At 45.1% G+C, this 17,742-nt stretch overlaps 1 protein-coding gene across 2 annotated transcripts in view; it reads left to right on the top strand.

The window, feature by feature from the left end:
* The window catches only part of PLA2G4C (phospholipase A2 group IVC), a 30,396-nt gene that overhangs the window by 9,132 nt on the left and 3,522 nt on the right, over nucleotides 1-17,742 (top strand). For both annotated transcript variants that reach the window (XM_075568950.1, XM_075568951.1), the window contains 9 exons: nucleotides 603-720; nucleotides 1,381-1,523; nucleotides 2,647-2,845; nucleotides 3,335-3,452; nucleotides 3,653-3,793; nucleotides 4,442-4,495; nucleotides 5,035-5,112; nucleotides 5,853-5,969; nucleotides 14,206-14,307. In XM_075568950.1, the coding sequence (XP_075425065.1) occupies nucleotides 603-720; nucleotides 1,381-1,523; nucleotides 2,647-2,845; nucleotides 3,335-3,452; nucleotides 3,653-3,793; nucleotides 4,442-4,495; nucleotides 5,035-5,112; nucleotides 5,853-5,969; nucleotides 14,206-14,307 (1,070 nt within the window). The remainder of the gene's footprint in view (nucleotides 1-602; nucleotides 721-1,380; nucleotides 1,524-2,646; nucleotides 2,846-3,334; nucleotides 3,453-3,652; nucleotides 3,794-4,441; nucleotides 4,496-5,034; nucleotides 5,113-5,852; nucleotides 5,970-14,205; nucleotides 14,308-17,742) is intronic.

The following is a 17,742-nucleotide window of genomic DNA, read 5'->3' as shown; positions in this document are numbered from 1 at the left end:
TGGCAAAAACCTATGCGTTTCGCCTTCGTCAAAGAATCGGCTTCCGCAAGGTCAGGAAGCCGATTCCTTAACTGGTGACATGCGTAGGGTTTTTTGCCACTCGGAGGTCACCGGCCAGCCATCCTGACCCCACTGGGACACCGTACTGTGGTGTGCGCTCGCAAACGTGGAAGTGCCCAGCATGATTGGCATGGAACATCGGAGGCAGACCTGCGGTGGCACCTGTCATTCCAGAGAGGCTAGAGTGTGCCTTTATCACACTCATTGTGCTGAATAGACTGGGTATATGTTGGTGCAATCCCTACATTTCCCTGTTCTGTTGCTGTAATAAACTGTATTGTGCTATGTACAGGCTGCGAGTGCTTGATTCTTAACCGTGGGAATATGAGCAAACCTTTTCACATTTCTTTTCATGGAGTACTGCAACATAGATTGCAAGCTCTTGTGACAAGAACACAGTGGAGGCTAAAGCTGATCTGGGCAGTTTTCATGTGATAGCGCCCCGATCGGCACTATTGCAGTATAATGAATAACCCCCATTGCGCCACACTGATCTGCCATGTACACTGACCGTGCTACAGCACGCACAATTTTGTTTCCAGCACTGGTCCAAAGGTCGTTCTGGACAAGGAACTGTCCCAAGGAGAAAAAGTAGCTACTAACGCGAGGAGAAAAGAAGTGTCCAAGTGTTTCCAGAGGCTGGGGATCACTGGCAGGCAGGTAGTCGTGCTCCGCCTCTGGTGAAATCCCTACAATAAAATTTTCCATGGGGGGCTCAGAAGAATCAAAGTACTCTCTTCTGCTCTAAAGTGAATGAAGCTACATTGTATATTGCACTTCCATACATTATCCTGATGCAGTGTGCAATGATACAAAGTATCTCCTCACACCATCTCCAGCTTTGTGGATATGAACCTGATGTATAATGTTCATGTATAATAAACATGCACTGCATAATGATGCAAAGGATCGCGATACTTCCAGCTAAATAAACATAATACTCTGTATATTGATACAGTAATACTTCACATGTTGGCGTTTGGTGCAGCTCTCTATAACAATGGGAGCTGTGGCTGCTCCTCCCCGACACATTCTGCAAAATAAAGGAACAGCATGTTTTATTCTTTACACACAATGAATCCCAAGGAACCAAGTTATCACTCGCAGAGAGGTCCATTGGAAACCACTGTCCTGAATCTGTGAGAATTGCTTGGAAAATGAGGGTCCATTATCTTGGCCATTGACGCAACACAAATGTAGAATGGTTACTGTAGATTAAACCTTTCATGCTTTCTAAAGTACGGTAATACAATTAACATCCCTACCAATAGTTTGTATGTGTCTGACATTTTTAACACTAGTGTTGTTCTCTTTCTACAGGATCATGAGCCTGTCATTGCAGTCCTTGGGTCCGGAGGGGGGCTTCGTGCCATGATCGGTCTCTTGGGAACCCTGCGAGAACTGGCCGATCAAGACTTCCTAGATGCCATTACATACCTATGTGGGACCTCTGGGTCTACCTGGTACGTGAGTGACATTGCAAAGCCACACTTGATGCATCACCTTAATGTCGCCTTATCCTCTAATGCAGTGGTTCCCAATCTGTGCGGCGCCCTGGTGCGCCGTGGCTTGCCTAGAGGGGCGCCGCGATTATCCCTCCCCACCATCCCTCCTTAATGCCGACCGGGCCGCAGGGGATTGGGTGCAGGTCAGAGGAAGCCAAGGGCGGGGCTTCCGCTTTGTGCAGAGCACACAGGTGAGTGTGTGTGTCTGTCTTCCTGATTCTGGCTCCTCTGTCTGCTGGTGGCTGCGCGGTGTCCTGTCCCCTTCTGCTCCGGGTGATAGGAGAAGGTAGCGGCTGTGCTGGAGGTTGTACATTTGCCTGTTCTGGCGATGGGTGCAGGGGGAGGCGGGGAGCCGCCTGCACGGATCTCCTGCCTTTTCTCCTCCTCTTCCCCCCCCCCCCCCCCCCCCAGTCACTCACATCCGTCGCTGTGTGTGTGTGGTGGGTCTGAGAGTGTGTGTGTGTGTCACCAACTGTGCACTGCAACTGTTGGGTATGTATATACAACTTTGTTTTTGCTTTGGGCGCCGCGGAAAAATCCTGATCGACTTGAACCGAAAAAGTTTGGGAACCACTGCTCTAATGATTGGAAGTCTTGTAAAATCTTTATTTCATCTCTTTCAAAAGAAGACGGGTTGCGAAGTCTTTTCTCTGCTACAGGCAAAGTGCCACCATCCAATTCCTTCCTAATCTTCTCCCTGGCAAGTTAATTATGCCATCAGTCCCCAAACAGCCAAGTATGGAGAACAATAAGCAACTCATAAGAGAGCATGAAAATAAAGAATTTCACAAGACCCTAGAGAAGCGACCATTTTCACTTTAACCCTTTTAATCTACAGTACACCTCCAAGCATCAAGTTCTAGTGGAACCCATCATTAATGTATCACTCCCAGTCACAATTGAGACAGACATGGCAAGATACTGACAGTCCAGAATACACCGTTTGTCTCGTGATCACGCCTATAATTCATGATTCGACCTCCCTGACTCAATGTCCTTTTATTGTACATGCATCTTCTCAAACTTCTGAGATGTTGGTTATTACCTAAGCCAATGTGTGCCACCTCCACTTTGCTTCCAGGTGCATGGCATCACTGTACGACAGTGACATGTGGTCAAAATCCATGAAGGAGATGGAACAAAAGGTGTGTAACCGGTTAACCAAGACGGCGTGCAACTGGGTAAAAGCATGGGAGAAGCTGCAAGAAACATCCAAAGAGAAGGTCCAGTCTTTGACCAACATCTGGGCTTATATAATCATTCATAAGATGACGAGAGAGGTGGGTGCCGTACCGAGATGCATAACCAAGAGAAAATCGCAGCTTCTCCAGGGCCAAAACTCAGATTCATTGCCCGTAAGGATTAACACAGCAGGGGTCCCTGCTTCTGAATAGGATTCACGTTCAGAAGCCGGGATACCTGTGGTGTTAACCCTGATGGGAAATTCCCCCCTGCACTGCGGCTCATCTGCAGCAAATCTGGGGCAGGGGGAGATACATCTGACTGCATAGTAACTACAATTGTAAAGCTCTAAATAAAAAATGCAATGTAGGCAAAATATACGAGATACACGTGCTATTTTCTGAGTATACATCAGTAATCCCTTTTGCTGCCAGATGGGACCGCATTTTGTATGGACTGAGTTAAACTACATGTTCTGTGCTGACATTGCTTCAGATGTCCTTATAAAATGCATGAAAAATTGCTATTTAGAAACTTTAAGGCACAATCTTGTGTATCACTATAACCCTCCTAATGTCCTCACCCAGATTAATGAGCAGAAGATGTCCAGTCACCAGGCCGCCTGTGAGAATGGCAGAAACCCGTATCCAGTCTACTCCGCTGTGGAGAAAAGCAATGTGACGAAGAAGAGGCCGAATGAGCCAGGTGAGTCCAACATGAAACCACTAGAAAGGCTCCGGTCTGTATTTGTCACGTGGGGAAGTAGAGATTCCAATCGCATCACAAGGAATTTAATTGGGGGGGGGTGTAATTCCTGAAGGGATTGGATATGTAAACCCATCAATGACTGTTATTAGCTGCAATCCTGCGTTCTCCCTACTAGAGGACTATTTATCTCCTTTCAGGGACCTGGTTTGAGTTCACACCACACAGATCTGGATTTCCAGCTTACAAAACATTTGTGGACACTCGGCTCATGGGCAGCGAGTTCACAAATGGGGAATTAAAGAACGAAGCCCCTGAGAAAAACCTCTGTTACCTGCAAGGTGAGATGGGCTGTATGGTCTCGCTCATTTTGAGGCGCCAAAATGGCACCATTATCCGGTGACTATCTCAACCACATCTATCCAGGCAATTTTGGAATTTGCAGGTCAGGACTAGTTCCGTGACCTAGAGATGTTTTACAGTGATGCACTCGCTGGAAGGAGCAGCATAACATCATCCATGACATCAGCGTTATCAACAGTCTCAACCATTGAAGTCAAGCTAATTGACCCCCTGAGTTACAGGGAGACTATCAATGCATTGCAAAGCAATGTGATGCGCATCCCTCTAGCACACTCTGGTTTAAATGTTCTTCTCCTCGTGGCGCAGAATGTGAAATCTTAGTCACATTACACATGTTGGACAATGACAGCTGTGGTTATTTGTCCTTTCTCGCTCCAGATTGTGTCCAGTGTCATTAGATGTAGCCGTTTACAGGTGAAAGCAAACACAAATGTATGGTGGTGTTGAACCATTGTTCTGTTGAAGTAGTTCATGTGTCTGCGTGTCCATGAAATACAAAGTGTTGGCACAGTCGTTTCCCAATAATTTTGTTTGGGTGCATAAATTGATGCAAAGCCAACATGGCACCAGGTGAGTTACCATTCATGCAGTGGTGTGCTAGCTAAGCAAGTATCTCTTCCTCTTAGGGTTGTGGGGCAGTGCCCTGGCATGTAAGGAGGAAATCTGGAACACGGTCATAGGTAAGCCGTTGCACATCATAGGATGGACCATTGGGTCCTAAAACTGCAGGGTGACACAATGACAGAGGACCTATGGGCCATTGAGTCTGTGCCCCTTTGAAATAGGGGGGCCTAGTGAAACAGAACAGGGGGCCTATAGCCTATTCAGTCTGTCCTTTCCACATCAGGGTGACAAAGCTTTTGTCCTTTAAGTATGTTCCCTCATGTCGGATGTAATGACTGGGATAGAAAATGTGTATGACCCACAGTATACCACTGCATTCAGATGACCTTGAATGTGTCTCTCTGACCTAGGGACACAACAAAGGTGCCCTACAGTCTCTGGCTCCAAGAATATAAAATATGCCTATAAAGGATGTTCCTTCAGCCTCAGGCTAAAACATGGCCAGAAAAATAGAAAGGACGGTCTCTTTATCCCTCCCACAACATGATTACAAAGACTGGATATTAATGGGCCTATTGGTTTGCAATACAATGTAGACATTGGCTGAGGCTGGCATTTGAAATGTGGTCATAAAATGTAACTCTTTGTTTCCCAGACTTCCTTCGTGACGTGTTCACTGGGTCACGCTGCTCTGACACGGCGGAACAAGGAGCTGGGCTTTACAGCTGTCCAGGTTTGAACAAGCACTCGGCTACTGTATGTTATGAGCTGGGATACAAACCGTGTGCATGGGGCATCCAGCGCTATGCTTCTGCGTTACCTGCTAATTCGCTGCCAGAGGGGCCTGCGACACATTTCAGCTTGTGGAAAAGGTCCCTTAATCATGATGAAATGGGGTTCTGGCCATTTTGTAGAACAGAAATAATAAATGGACAGGAAGTTCATAACCACTGATTTTTCCTGGAACGTGATTTCTCTCGCCTGCTTGTGACAAGTTAATAAACAGCTTCTTCTAAATGCCTACGTATGGGGCAGATTGTACTCACACTGACCATATGAGCATTAGTTCAGTACCTATCTTACTGATGCATGAACAGTACAATTATCGCAGAAGTAATAATGCTGTACTCAAAGTACTCGCAGCTCCTCATGCTGCACCATATCATTCCCTATAATTGTGAATATACTTCAATATAACTCCTATTGCTCCATATAACGGTTCCCTATAATTCATCCTATTACTCTGTATATCTGCTCCATATAACTCCAATTATTATACCATTATAACGGCTTCTTTTCATGCTTTTGCATTGCAAGGGTCAGTCTGTTTTGGATTACTCCAGATGACCGGGTGGTCTGCAGCTGCCATTAATGTTAATTTTTCTATACTTCATTTACCACTTAATTTTTTTATTTGCTCAAACGTTACCCAGGTCGGTAACAAACTAAATCCCCTGTGCTTCCCGCCCTCAGAGTGCAACTGCCAGGGATGCAAAGGAGTGGGGATCCTGCTGTCTGACGAGAACCTGCTTAAGATGAAGGATCCGCACAAGGCGCAACGCCTGCGGCACTTGGCCCATGTCTTGAAGGGTGAGGGCTGGGTTCCTTCAGCTGTTTCTTTGTCCCTTCTGGCAGTTTCAACCCTAATATGCACTTTGAGGTCATTGCATGGTGACAATCTGCAGCTCGCTCCAGGTCTCTGGTCTGTGGCTTTCGGACAACCATTTCCAGTGGTGTCCCTACACCAAAAAATATAGCACTTTGTAGTTGTATGTCACCCGAGGTGCAAGTAACGGCCTCAACACCCTTCATGTCACCCCAATTTTACCTTAAGTCTGTGGGTATTGTATTGTATTGTATGTCTTTATTTATATAGCGCCATTAGTGTACATAGCGCTTCACAGTAGTAATACATGGGGTAATCAAATAAATATCAGATAATATAAATAACAGATCATGGGAATAAGTGCTTTAGACATAAAAGTAACATTTCGGAAGAGGAGTCCCTGCCCCGAGGAGCTTACAGTCTAATTGGTAGGTAGAACGTACAGAGACAGTAGGAGGGAGTTCTGGTAAGTGCGTCTGCAGGGGGCCAAGCTTTATGTATCGTGTTCAGAATATCCACAGTGCTATTCATATGCTTCTTTAAGCAAGTGTGTCTTAAGGTGGGTCTTAAAGGTGGATAGAGAGGGTGCTAGTCGGGTACTGAGGGGAAGGGCATTCCAGAGGTGTGGGGCAGAAAGTGAGCAAGGTTTAAGGCGGGAGAGGGCTTTAGATACAAAGGGGGTAGAAAGAAGACATCCTTGAGAAGAACGCAAGAGTCTGGATGGTGCATAACGAGAAATTAGGGATGAGATGTAAGGAGGGGCAGAAGAGTGTAAAGCTTTAAAAGTGAGGAGAAGAATGGAATGTGAGATGCGGGATTTGATCGGAAGCCAGGAGAGGGTTTTCATGAGGGGAGATGCTGAGACAGATCTAGGAAAGAGTAGAGTGATTCTGGCAGCAGCGTTTAGGATAGATTGTAGGGGAGACAGGTGAGAGGCAGGAAGGCCGGACAGCAGGAGGTTACAGTAATCAAGACGGGAGAGAATGAGGGCCTGAGTCAGAGTTTTAGCGGTCGAGCAACAGAGGAAAGGGCGTATCTTTGTTATATTGCGGAGGAAAACGCGACAGGTTTTAGAAATATTTTGAATGTGAGGGGCGAATGTGAGAGAGGAGTCGAGTGTGACCCCAGGCAGCGTGCTTGGGCTACTGGGTGAATGATTGTAGTTCCAACAGTAATGTGGAAGGAGGTAGTAGGGCCTGGTTTGGGAGGAAGTATGAGGAGCTCTGTTTTAGCCATGTTGAGTTTAAGGCGGCGGAGGGCCATCCAGGATGATATAGCAGAGAGACATTCAGAAACTTTGGTTTGTACAGCAGGTGTAAGGACAGGTGTTGAAAAGTATATTTGTGTGTCGTCGGCATAGAGGTGATATTTAAACCCAAAAGATGTTATTAGGTCACCTAGAGAGAGTGTGTACAGAGAAAAGAGAAGAGGTCCCAGGACAGAGCCCTAGGGTACCCCCACAGAGAGATCAATGGAGGAGGAGGTGTTAGCAGAAGAGACACTGAAAGTACGATGGGAGAGGTAGGATGAGATCCAGGATAGAGCTTTGTTCCGAATACCTAGAGTATGGAGAATGTGGAGGAGAAGAGGGTGGTCCACTGTGTCAAATGCTGCAGAGAGGTCGAGTAATATGAGCAGAGTGTAATGACCTCTGTCTTTGGCAGCATGGAGGTCGTCAGTTATTTTAGTGAGGGCTGTTTCGGGGGAGTGAGCAGAGCGGAAGCCAGATTGTAGAGGGTCTAGGAGAGAATAGGTGTTGAGAAAATGGAGCAAGCGAGAGAATACAAGACGTTCAAGGAGTTTGGAGGCAAAAGGCAGGAGGGAGACAGGTCGATAGTTAGAAAGACAGGTAGGGTCAAGCTTGTTGTTCTTGAGTAATGGTATGACTGTTGCATGTTTGAAGGAGGATGGAAAGGTTCCAGAGCAGAGGGAGGAGTTAAAAAATGTGTGTGAGCGTAGGGATTATAGTAGGAGCTAGAGGTTTTAGGAGATGGGAGGGAATGGGGTCAAGAGGGCAAGTGGTAGAGGGAGAGGAGGTGATCAACAGCGACACATCCTCCTCTGAGACAGTGGAAAAAGAGTCAAGGAAGGCAGGAGGAGAGTTAGGAAGAGGTGTAGGATGGGAGGAAGAAACAGAGGGGATGTTCTGCCGTATGGATTCCACCTTTTCCTTAAAATAGTCAGCAAAGTCCTGAGCGGAGATGGAGGAAGGAGAGGCAGCTGAGGGTGGTTTGAGTAGAGTATCAAAGACAGAGAACCATCGGCGTGGGTTAGACTTGTGCATGTTGATTAGTGCAGAAAAATAGGCTTGTTTAGCTTGCGAGAGGGCAGAGTTGAAACAGGATAGCATAAATTTGTAGTGAAGGAAGTTTGCGAGAGTGTGAGACTTCCTCCAGAGGCGTTCAGAGGAACGAGTGGAGGAACGCAGCATGCGCGTGTGGGAATTTAGCCAGGGTCTAGGGTTAGAAGGGCGAGTGCGGCAGAGAGAAAGCGGGGCATGTAGATCAAGAGACGAGGACAAGGCAGAGTTGTAGTTCCTGACCAGTTTGTCAGGGTCTGTAGCAGAGCTGAGAGAGGAGAGGGTGGAGCTTAAAGTGGACTCAAAGTCAGGTAAGTGAATAGAGCGCAGGTTTCTGCAGAACCGGGGGGTAGATGGAGGTGGAGAAGCGAGATAGAGAGAATGAGATGAGGTGATGGTCAGAGAAAGGAAAAGGGGAAATGGAGAAATCAGAGAGAGAGAAGTTTTTAGTGAAAACCAGGTCTAAGTAGTGGCCATCCTTGTGGGTGCTGGCTGCAGTCCACTGTTGAAGGCCAAAAGAAGAGGTTAGAGAAAGAAAGCGGGAAGCCCAAGGGAGAGAGGGGTCATCAATGTGGCAATTCAAGTCCCCAAGGAGAAGAACAGGGGAGTCTGAGGAGAGAAAGAAAGAGAGCCAGGATTCAAAGTGAGAGAGAGAGGCAGAAGGGGAATGAGTAGAGGTAGGTGGGCGATAGATGACCGCCACATGGACCGGGAGAGGAGAGAAGATCTGGACAGTGTGAGCCTCAAAGGAGGGAAAAGCAAGAGAGGGGGGAATAGGAAGGGTTCGGTAACGGCAGAGAGAGAACAGGAGCCCCACGCCTCCACCCCTGCCATCAGGGCGCGGGGTGTGGGAGAAGGAAAGGCCACCGTAGGAGAGGGCAGCTTCCAGAGCAGAGTCAGACTGAGTGAGCCAGGTCTCAGTTATAGCAAAGAGAAGCAGGGAGTGAGAGAGAAAGAAGTCATGCACAGAGAGGAACTTGTTAGAAAGGGAGCGAGCATTCCAAAGGGCACAGGAGAGAGGAGGGAGGGTGGCAGGGGATGGGTATGAGGTTGGAGGGGTTAACACCAGAAGGAGTAGAGATTGCATTTGGCAGGCGAGGACGAGAGCAAGTAAAAATAAGGCAGGGACCAGGATTGGGAGAGATATCCCCAGAAGCCAGGAGGAGAAGCATGGATAGAAAGAGGATGTGTGAGGATGATTTGTAGGGGTGTGTTTTAGTGTAGGGGATATAGCTGTGTTGTGTCAGAGGATGCAGGTAAGAAAGGAGTTCATGTGAGCTGAGAAGTGGTGAAGGAAGGAGAGATGGAGATATATGAATAGAGTTAGAGACATACTGAGGCTGGTAAAAAGAAGTGCATAATTTGAGAAGTGAAGTCACAGCAAATATAAATGGTAAAGGCAGCATCACAGCAGTAATGATGCAGTCTGGTATTGATGATATCCTCCTTTCCAGCGTAGTTCACATGCAGGAATCAGGGCCAGATGGGGTGTCCATTTCTTACTCACTTCTTTTGAACTTCCTTTTAAACTTCAGTATTGTGTTAAAGTCAAACTATTGTGACACACAGGTACATTTCCCTGCCATAGTAACATAGAATATTTGATCTGAGGTTGGTTGACTACAAAGCCATACATAATGAAAAGACTCAAATTAATAATCTGAAACCAGCCCTCGGGAAGCTCCAGAATAGGTTAATTACCACGGTTGATTGTGTTAATTAAGGCTGAAACAATATCTGTGACCTTCACAGGTTATAAATAGAGTAGTCTCTGAAACAGAACTGGGAAATTGAAAAACTACAATTTAAAACGCCCTGTTAAATAAATACATGCGTACGTATTGAGATTCCAATAGCTCTTTACAATATCTATTGTGCAAGTATGTAATTAGTGGCTAATTGTTTCCCAATGTATTGATGAATCATAATTCGACTTGTCTGACATCCAACAATGTGGCGTCTAAATATTCTGTCTTCTTGAAAGTCCATCCAATCAAAAGTTGAACAGTGGGAAACCAACTATATTCACAATGCCCTTAATCAAACTTAAAGGAGATATTGATTCACACGGGCGCTAAAGGAACGCAAGCACAAAAGGTTCTCGCGTGGATTCGAGGCACTTCCAGGAAGGCAGAATATTTTAGACACCACATTGTTCGATGTAACCAAGTTGAGCCTAATGATTCATCAACAGATTGGGAAACATCTGACAATGAAGGTGATGGGAACCACACAATAGTGCAAAGGAAATGCAACACACACATGAAGGTACCTGAAGCACTGGGAGCCAGATGAAGAAAAGGAACAGGGAAAGTTGCAGCGCTAGGGAAAGAAGAACCTGACCTGTAAACAACGTTTGACCAGCAGAGAACAAACAGACTTGTTTCACCATGATGATATTTTCAAGCACAATATTATCTGGCTCTAGTCTTTAGCCCTGATGAGATCAACTACCAGTACTTAAGAATAGACAGGGACACACTTGGCTGCCACCCTCTTTTTAAAGCAATTCTTTAACTAGTGTAATTAGCTGTATTGGAGACAGCCATTTCTTTTACTTTTTATCACTAGCAATATATTTTACATCATAATGTAGAATATTTTGATCACGTGTACTGAGTAAAATATCTGACAGCAATTTTTCCACCCTGGATCATAATGGGTATTTAGATAGCCTCCTGTATGTACCCGCCAGCCAGTATCTGTATAAGCTCTGATTTATGTATTTATTTTTTTGTGTGTGTAGCAGGATGGGTGCCATACCAATGTGATGCTTTAAAAAGCTCCGTTCAGACACCTTTCTGACTCACCCATGATTGAAGTGTGCTATGACACTCGAAACGCGCATCAGTGTTTAATTGAGCTGATGTCACAAGTTGGCAATGCCAGCCTGGTAGGCAGTCTCGGGAGGTGCTCCTGAGGGCTACATTCAGTATAGCCGCCAACATCCACTTTCCCTCTGGAGCACACATGCTTACCTGTGGTTACCCCGAAGAAGGAAGTTATTGATCAATCGTTCTTTATAGGGACCATCGCTTCTCTCGTCCTATTTACTCCCTATTGTTTATCTATTGTGGGAACATTAGAACAGGTTCAGCTGGCTACAATTAGCCACTAATTAGATACTCGAGCAATAGATATTGAAATGCAAAGCGCCATTTACAATAAGTAGCATGTTGACACAAATATGGTTTCAGCCCAATTACCTTCATTAACACTCATCAACCGTGGCAATCAGCCTGCTTTAGAGCTTCCCTAGGGCTAATGTCCTATTTATTTTTAATTTTATACTTTTTTTATTTATTATGTAAGGCTTTATAATCAACCAAGCTCAGAGAGAATATTCAATCAATGCAATACCCAGCTGGGTGTCATTAGATGCCAATCGCTGTGAACTCTATATCTGTCACAATAGTTTGACCTTAGTACTAATCACACAGCGATTTTGATTTGTTGGTAAAATTGGGGTGACATACAAATGTGTTTTACTAACACACTTAACTCATCAGCATATATAATATAACCGTTATTTTTTTTAAGTACTCTTTAATCTCATGTTCACGTATCTTTATACTCCAACTGACCGTTGGTTTTTATTTGTGTTTATTTTTTTTCCAGTATTCACACTGCATTTAACATTTTCATTACTCTTAGGTTGAGCGAGAATCTTTGTTCCCTTTTCAGGGAACAATTCTGTTTCGTTACAATACTTGCTACATCTTTTAAGGTTTTGGTTATAGGCGAATCGTGAGACAAGAGAAGCGCTCGGATAAACCTAGTGTATTAAAGTTTACTGATAAAAACAAACGTAAACGTTGAACAGTGTTGCCCTTACAGAAAGGAAGATAGTTTGAGCAATATCGCCCAGATCCCAAGGTTCTGGCGCTGATCCAAGTCCCTCTGCTCGGCGTCGATCTGCTGCTGGGAGGGCTGTTTGAACTCTCCACGCGGGAGAAAAAGATGGTCACCGTATATAGTATTCACACGCCGCGTCTCACACGGCAAGAGGGGATCCTCAAGATTGGGACAATAAAAACTCCCAAATCACTCGAGTATTCCTTCTCTCGCTTAGGCAGCCACCCAGAAACGGAGCTGCACAGATCTGCAGCTCCCGTGACGGCTGCATGCGTGGTCCTGGAAGGTCTCGGATATAATTCTAAGGATGAGGGCTCAGATATCCCACAATGCCCAACGCGTTTTGTGGAGAAGGTTAAGCATCAGGGATATGCCTTCCTGTCACACAGCATGGATACTGTGTGATATCTATCTCAGGTGAGTCTTATTGGTTGGATTTATATAACAGGTGGTTTCAATAGCAAACAGATTTCAATCTGAATGTGCACACACATGCTGAAAATCCCTGTACATGGCACTAGATCCCACACATTTCAACACGCCTAATAATATCTATGAATATAAAGATGTACATACATTTTTGTTTTCTATGCATGTCTTTAGTTATGTAGCGCCATTAATGTACATAGCGTTTCACAGCAGTAATACACGTAACAATCATATAAATAATACATAGTGGGAAGAAGCGCTTCAGACATAAAAGTAACATTTAGGAAAAGGAGTCCCTGCCCCGAAGAGCTTACAATTTAATTGGTAGGTAGGAAGAACAGACCGTAGGAGGGTGTTCTGGTAACTGCGTCTGCAGGGGGCCACGGTTTATGTATGAGGTGTATAGTATCAGCCACGGAGCTACTTGTATGCTTCGTTAAGAAGGTGTGTTTTTAAGGTGGATAGAAAGGGTGCTAGTCGGATATTGAGGGATGGGGCATTCCAGAGGTGTCTTCTATGGATCTTTATACTTTTTTTTTTTTTTGTATGTTATCTTATATTGTAATATTAGGATGTTCTGGAATTAATCTAGTGCCATGTACAGGGATTTTCAGCATGTGTGCACTTTCAGATTGAATCGGTATAAGGTTGAAATAACCTGTTCTATATGTTTAACCAATGACTCACCTGAGTTCCCACTTTTACTTACCTTAGTGCTGAGTTTGTGAAACCGGTATAGTGTTTTTCTATATATCAGGCATAACCCTGATGGTGGACCGGTGCCATGAAACACGTTCAGCATTGTGGGACATCTGATTCCTGATCCTTAGAATTCTATCCGAGACCCTCCAGGAGCACGCATGCAGCAGTCACGGGAGCTGCAGTCAGTCCAGCTCCGGTTTGAGCTGGTTGCCTTTGCCTGAGGGAAGGAATACTCAAGTGATTTGGGAGTTATTGTCCCCATTACGAGCCCCGACTGTGGATATCCCCTCCACTGTGTTCGATGTGGAGTATGGATATTAAATATATGGCGACCATCTTTCTCTCACTAGGAGAATTCAACCAGCCCTCCCAGCTGCTCTGATGCCTGCGGATAGACACCTCTTGGTGCACTGGGAATCTTTTTTTCTCTTTGCTTATAGGCTGTCTGGCTTTTATCTGTCACTCCTCCATTGGTTTAGTGACTTCTGTTTAGATAACACAGACATACACAAACCTCCAGGATGTCTCGTGGAACACTGCTACCTTGCGTCCAGTGCAGTGGACAACACCAAATATTGTAGCAGATGCAGCGTGCAGTTCTGTGTTCCCACTCCTGCTTGTTTAAAAATCTTAAAACCTCTTGTACAAAACCACAACTAATTGGGGCCAAATAAGGACCGACCAATCGGGTGAGGGCAAATTTAGGCCAATCACATCTCTGCCACATTTAACAATTCTTGGTGCATCTGTCCCCAACATCTTTGCCAACATGAATGGAAAATCCAAGGATATTACTGTTTTTTTTTTGTTTTTTCTAGTATGGTTACTGTACATATTAAGCATGTCCCATAAAAACACTTAAAGAGCTTCTTGGCTATTGTATTCTATGCATGCTGCTCTTATGATACTGAAGTATTATGTGTCCTTGTGTCCAGAGATCATGGAAAGAGATCTTGAGGAAATGTCTTCCGAGACAATCAGCAAGGAAGTAGAGTATACTCTGGAAGTCCTGCAGGACACGTTGAATAACACCACAGGTATGTCACATATTCCCATATTTATTCATAAAATGTTTTACCAGGAAGTAATACATTGCGTTACCTCATTTTCAAGTATGTCCTGGGCAGAGTTATGATAAATAATACATGGTTAAAAATACAGCTCAACCCCCTTATAACGCTGTGCTTGGGTTTCAAAGAATCACATCACGTTGTAAGCGGATCGCGTTAGAAATAATGTACAATTGTATGCATTGTACAATAAAGTATTTAAGATGCCAATAATCGTGTTGTAAAGTATTCATAAATATGAACATTGGGAGCCACGTTTGCATTGCGTTATAAGCGGATCCGCGTTGTAACGGATCGCTTTATAATGGGGTTGAGCTGTACATAGTTACATACGTGAACAGGGTATAGATGATATACAAGAAATTGCATGCACAGTTAAAGATAATGTATATAACAATTACAGACCAGATTTAAAATGTGAGACCGCTTTAGTTTTGAGAGAACTTAGACTGGTTGCAGTTGTGAGTCTCCGGTAGATGGTTCCAGTTTTGGGGTGCACTGTAAGAGGATTGGCCGGATACTTTGCTGAACCTTTGGGCCATGAACAGTCTCTGAGTCAGATCTCCGATAAGTGCTGCGTGTGGTAGGGTTGAGACACTTGCCCCGTAAGTATTTGAAGGCAAGACAGGAAAGGTGAACTTTGCGCCTAGACTCAAGTGATGACCAATCTAGTTCTTTTAGCATTTTGCAGTGATGTGTGTTGTAGTTGTATTGGAGAACAAAACGGCATATTGAATTGTAGAGGGTGTCCAAGTTTTCTAAGGCGGGTTTGGGGTGCCGAGCCGTATACTATGTCCCCATAGTCGATAATTGGCATAAGGGAGAAGGAGTGGCTCAGTGATTAACGACACTGACAGGCACTGAGAGTTTGAAGCAGGGGAACCTGGTTCAATTCCCGGTGTTGACTCATGTGACCTTGGTCAAGTCACTTTATCTCCCTGTGCCTCAGGCACCAAAAACATAGATTGTAAGCTCCATGGGGCAGGGACCTGTGCCTGCAAAATGTCTCTGTAAAGCGCTGCGTACAACTAGCAGCGCTATACAAGAAGATGTTATTAATATTATTAGAATCTGCTGTGCGATACGCTTTTTGACATGCAAACTTGGGGATGATTTGTTCTTATAAAGTACCCCTAGTTTGGCATAGGTTTTGGATGTCCTGATATCAATGTGCATCCCCAAATGTTAAATGGGAGTCAAACCATATGCCCAAGTATTTAAAACTAGTAACAGGAGCTAAAATGCCGGTGAGCAGCAAAATCAGATGTAATGACCCCAAAAAAGTTGATTTAGTATATTCAAGTTCAAAGTGCCGGGTGGAGGGAGTGCATTGAGGCGCATTGCAGCGCGGCTTCAGGCACTATACATTCAACCAGACATCAGGACTGCCTTTAAACTGTGACCACATTAAATAGACTTGATGTGGATATACTTCTAAAACCGCTGACATCATATTATGGGGGTAGGGGTGGGGGGTTCTGAGCACTGGATTAGGGGCTTTTTTACAAATTACTAGTAACAGGAGCTAGGGTGGTATTGGCGTTTTGGTTATGATCTGGAGCTCAGTCATTGGTCGTTTTAAAAATGTAGCCATGGTCCCAAATACCATTGTTAGTCTTGTCCGTGTTTAAAAACCGTTTGTGTTGGAAAATCCAATTTTCAAGTCGCAAAGTCAGACTGAAGTATGTGTTCAAGGTTGGAGAGACTAGGGCTGTGCGCATATAAGATTGTCATCTGCATACTGTACAGTACATGTGTATTGAAGCTCCCTTACAAGATGTAGGCAGATCACTGATGAACACAGAGTAGGGCCCCCAGAATAGAGCCTTGCAGGACACCACAGGTGATATCCAAGGGGTGGGAGTTGGAGCCTGAGATGCTGTAGACCAGCGGTGCGCAAACTGGGGGGCGTGACCCCCAGGGGGGGGCGTGGGGTTTACAGAGGCCCCGCGCGCTTCCTGAAGGCACTTAAATCAAGTGCCGGGGGAGCTGCAGGGCCTCTGTAAACCTTTACTTACCTTGGCTCCGGCGGCTTCCTTCCCACGTCACCATGATAACGCGGCATCAAATGACGCCATGAGGTCATGTGACGCCGGCGCGGAGGTTGGGGGGGGGGGGGGTGCGGGAGAGGGGACTGCCGCCAGGGGGGGCGTAAGGAAAAAAGTTTGTGCCCCCCTGCTGTAGACACATGTTGTGATCTCATTGATATGTAGGAATGAAACCAGGTTAAAGCATGCTTCCCTATTCCAGAGCACTGGAGCTTGTAAAGCAAGATAACATGATCAACCGTATCAAAAGCCTTTGCAAAATCTAGGAATACTGCACCAGTGAGTTGTCCCCGTTCCATTCCACACTGCATCTCATTGCAAACTTTTAGCAGGGTAGTTACTGTGGAGTGTTTGGGGCGAAAGCCAGATTTGGATTGCTTAGGGAAATTTGTCTTTGTATAGCAATCGCTTAATTGGGAGTAAATACATTTTTCCACGACTGGATAGTATTGGGAGAAGAGAGATTGGTCTTTAGTTTCAGACTTTATTTCTTCTTCCCCCCCCCCCCCCCTACTTTTGAAGAGTGGGACAGTTCTGGCAGTTTTCCTGGTCTTAGGGATATGGCCTGAAGACAAAATAGTTGACTGGAAGCAGTTGGTTTGGCAATAGATAAGGCACCAAGTCTTAGGAAGTTAGATTGCATTAAGTCAGGTCCACATTGGCTGCTTAGTTTTAATTTGAGGAGCACTTGTGTAATCTCAGATACTGGGGCAAATTGAAAATTGTGGACAGTGTTGGGAGAGGGTGGGGCTATTGGGGTACTCAGAATGAGGTTCATGTTTATGGTTTGGGCTGCGTTTCGCTAATAAGTTGGTAGCACAACCCACAAAGTAATCATTGAATGCATTTGCAATGTCAGTGGGGTTTGTCAGAGTAAAAACCCCCTTAGTGATATTACTTGGTTGTTGATGGTTAGAAGGCTGGAATATATTGTTGATAACCTCCCAGAAGTTACCTGGGTTTTATGTATTCTGGCAATGGTTGTCAGAGTAATATTGTGCTTTTTGCATGTCGTCTTTGCCTTGTGCACATCGTCTTTGCCTTGTGCACATATTCCGCAGGCATCTGTAGTTAAGATCCTTGGTACTGCCAGTCACTTTGTAGCTTTTCCTCAAGGCATCCCTGAAATGATAGAGTGCTATAAGGTCCGTTGTAACCCACGGAAGGTGCTCCCCCCCCCCCCCCGTACTCTTATTCTGCGTAGTGGAGCATTGGAAATAGTCGAGCGCAGGGTCGGGAATTAAGTTGATTCTGTACCAATGGCAATTGGTAAGATCAGCCAGAAACTGGTGTGGGTTAAAGTTTCTAAATCCTCTATTGAGGATAACTTTTAGGGCTTGATTGGGGCGGTTTA

This window comes from Ascaphus truei, chromosome 13, assembly GCF_040206685.1.
Source record: "Ascaphus truei isolate aAscTru1 chromosome 13, aAscTru1.hap1, whole genome shotgun sequence".
Taxonomy (NCBI): Eukaryota; Metazoa; Chordata; class Amphibia; order Anura; family Ascaphidae; genus Ascaphus; species Ascaphus truei.
The sequence above is the reverse complement of the archived record's forward strand: the minus strand, read 5'-3'. Positions and strand labels throughout refer to the sequence as shown.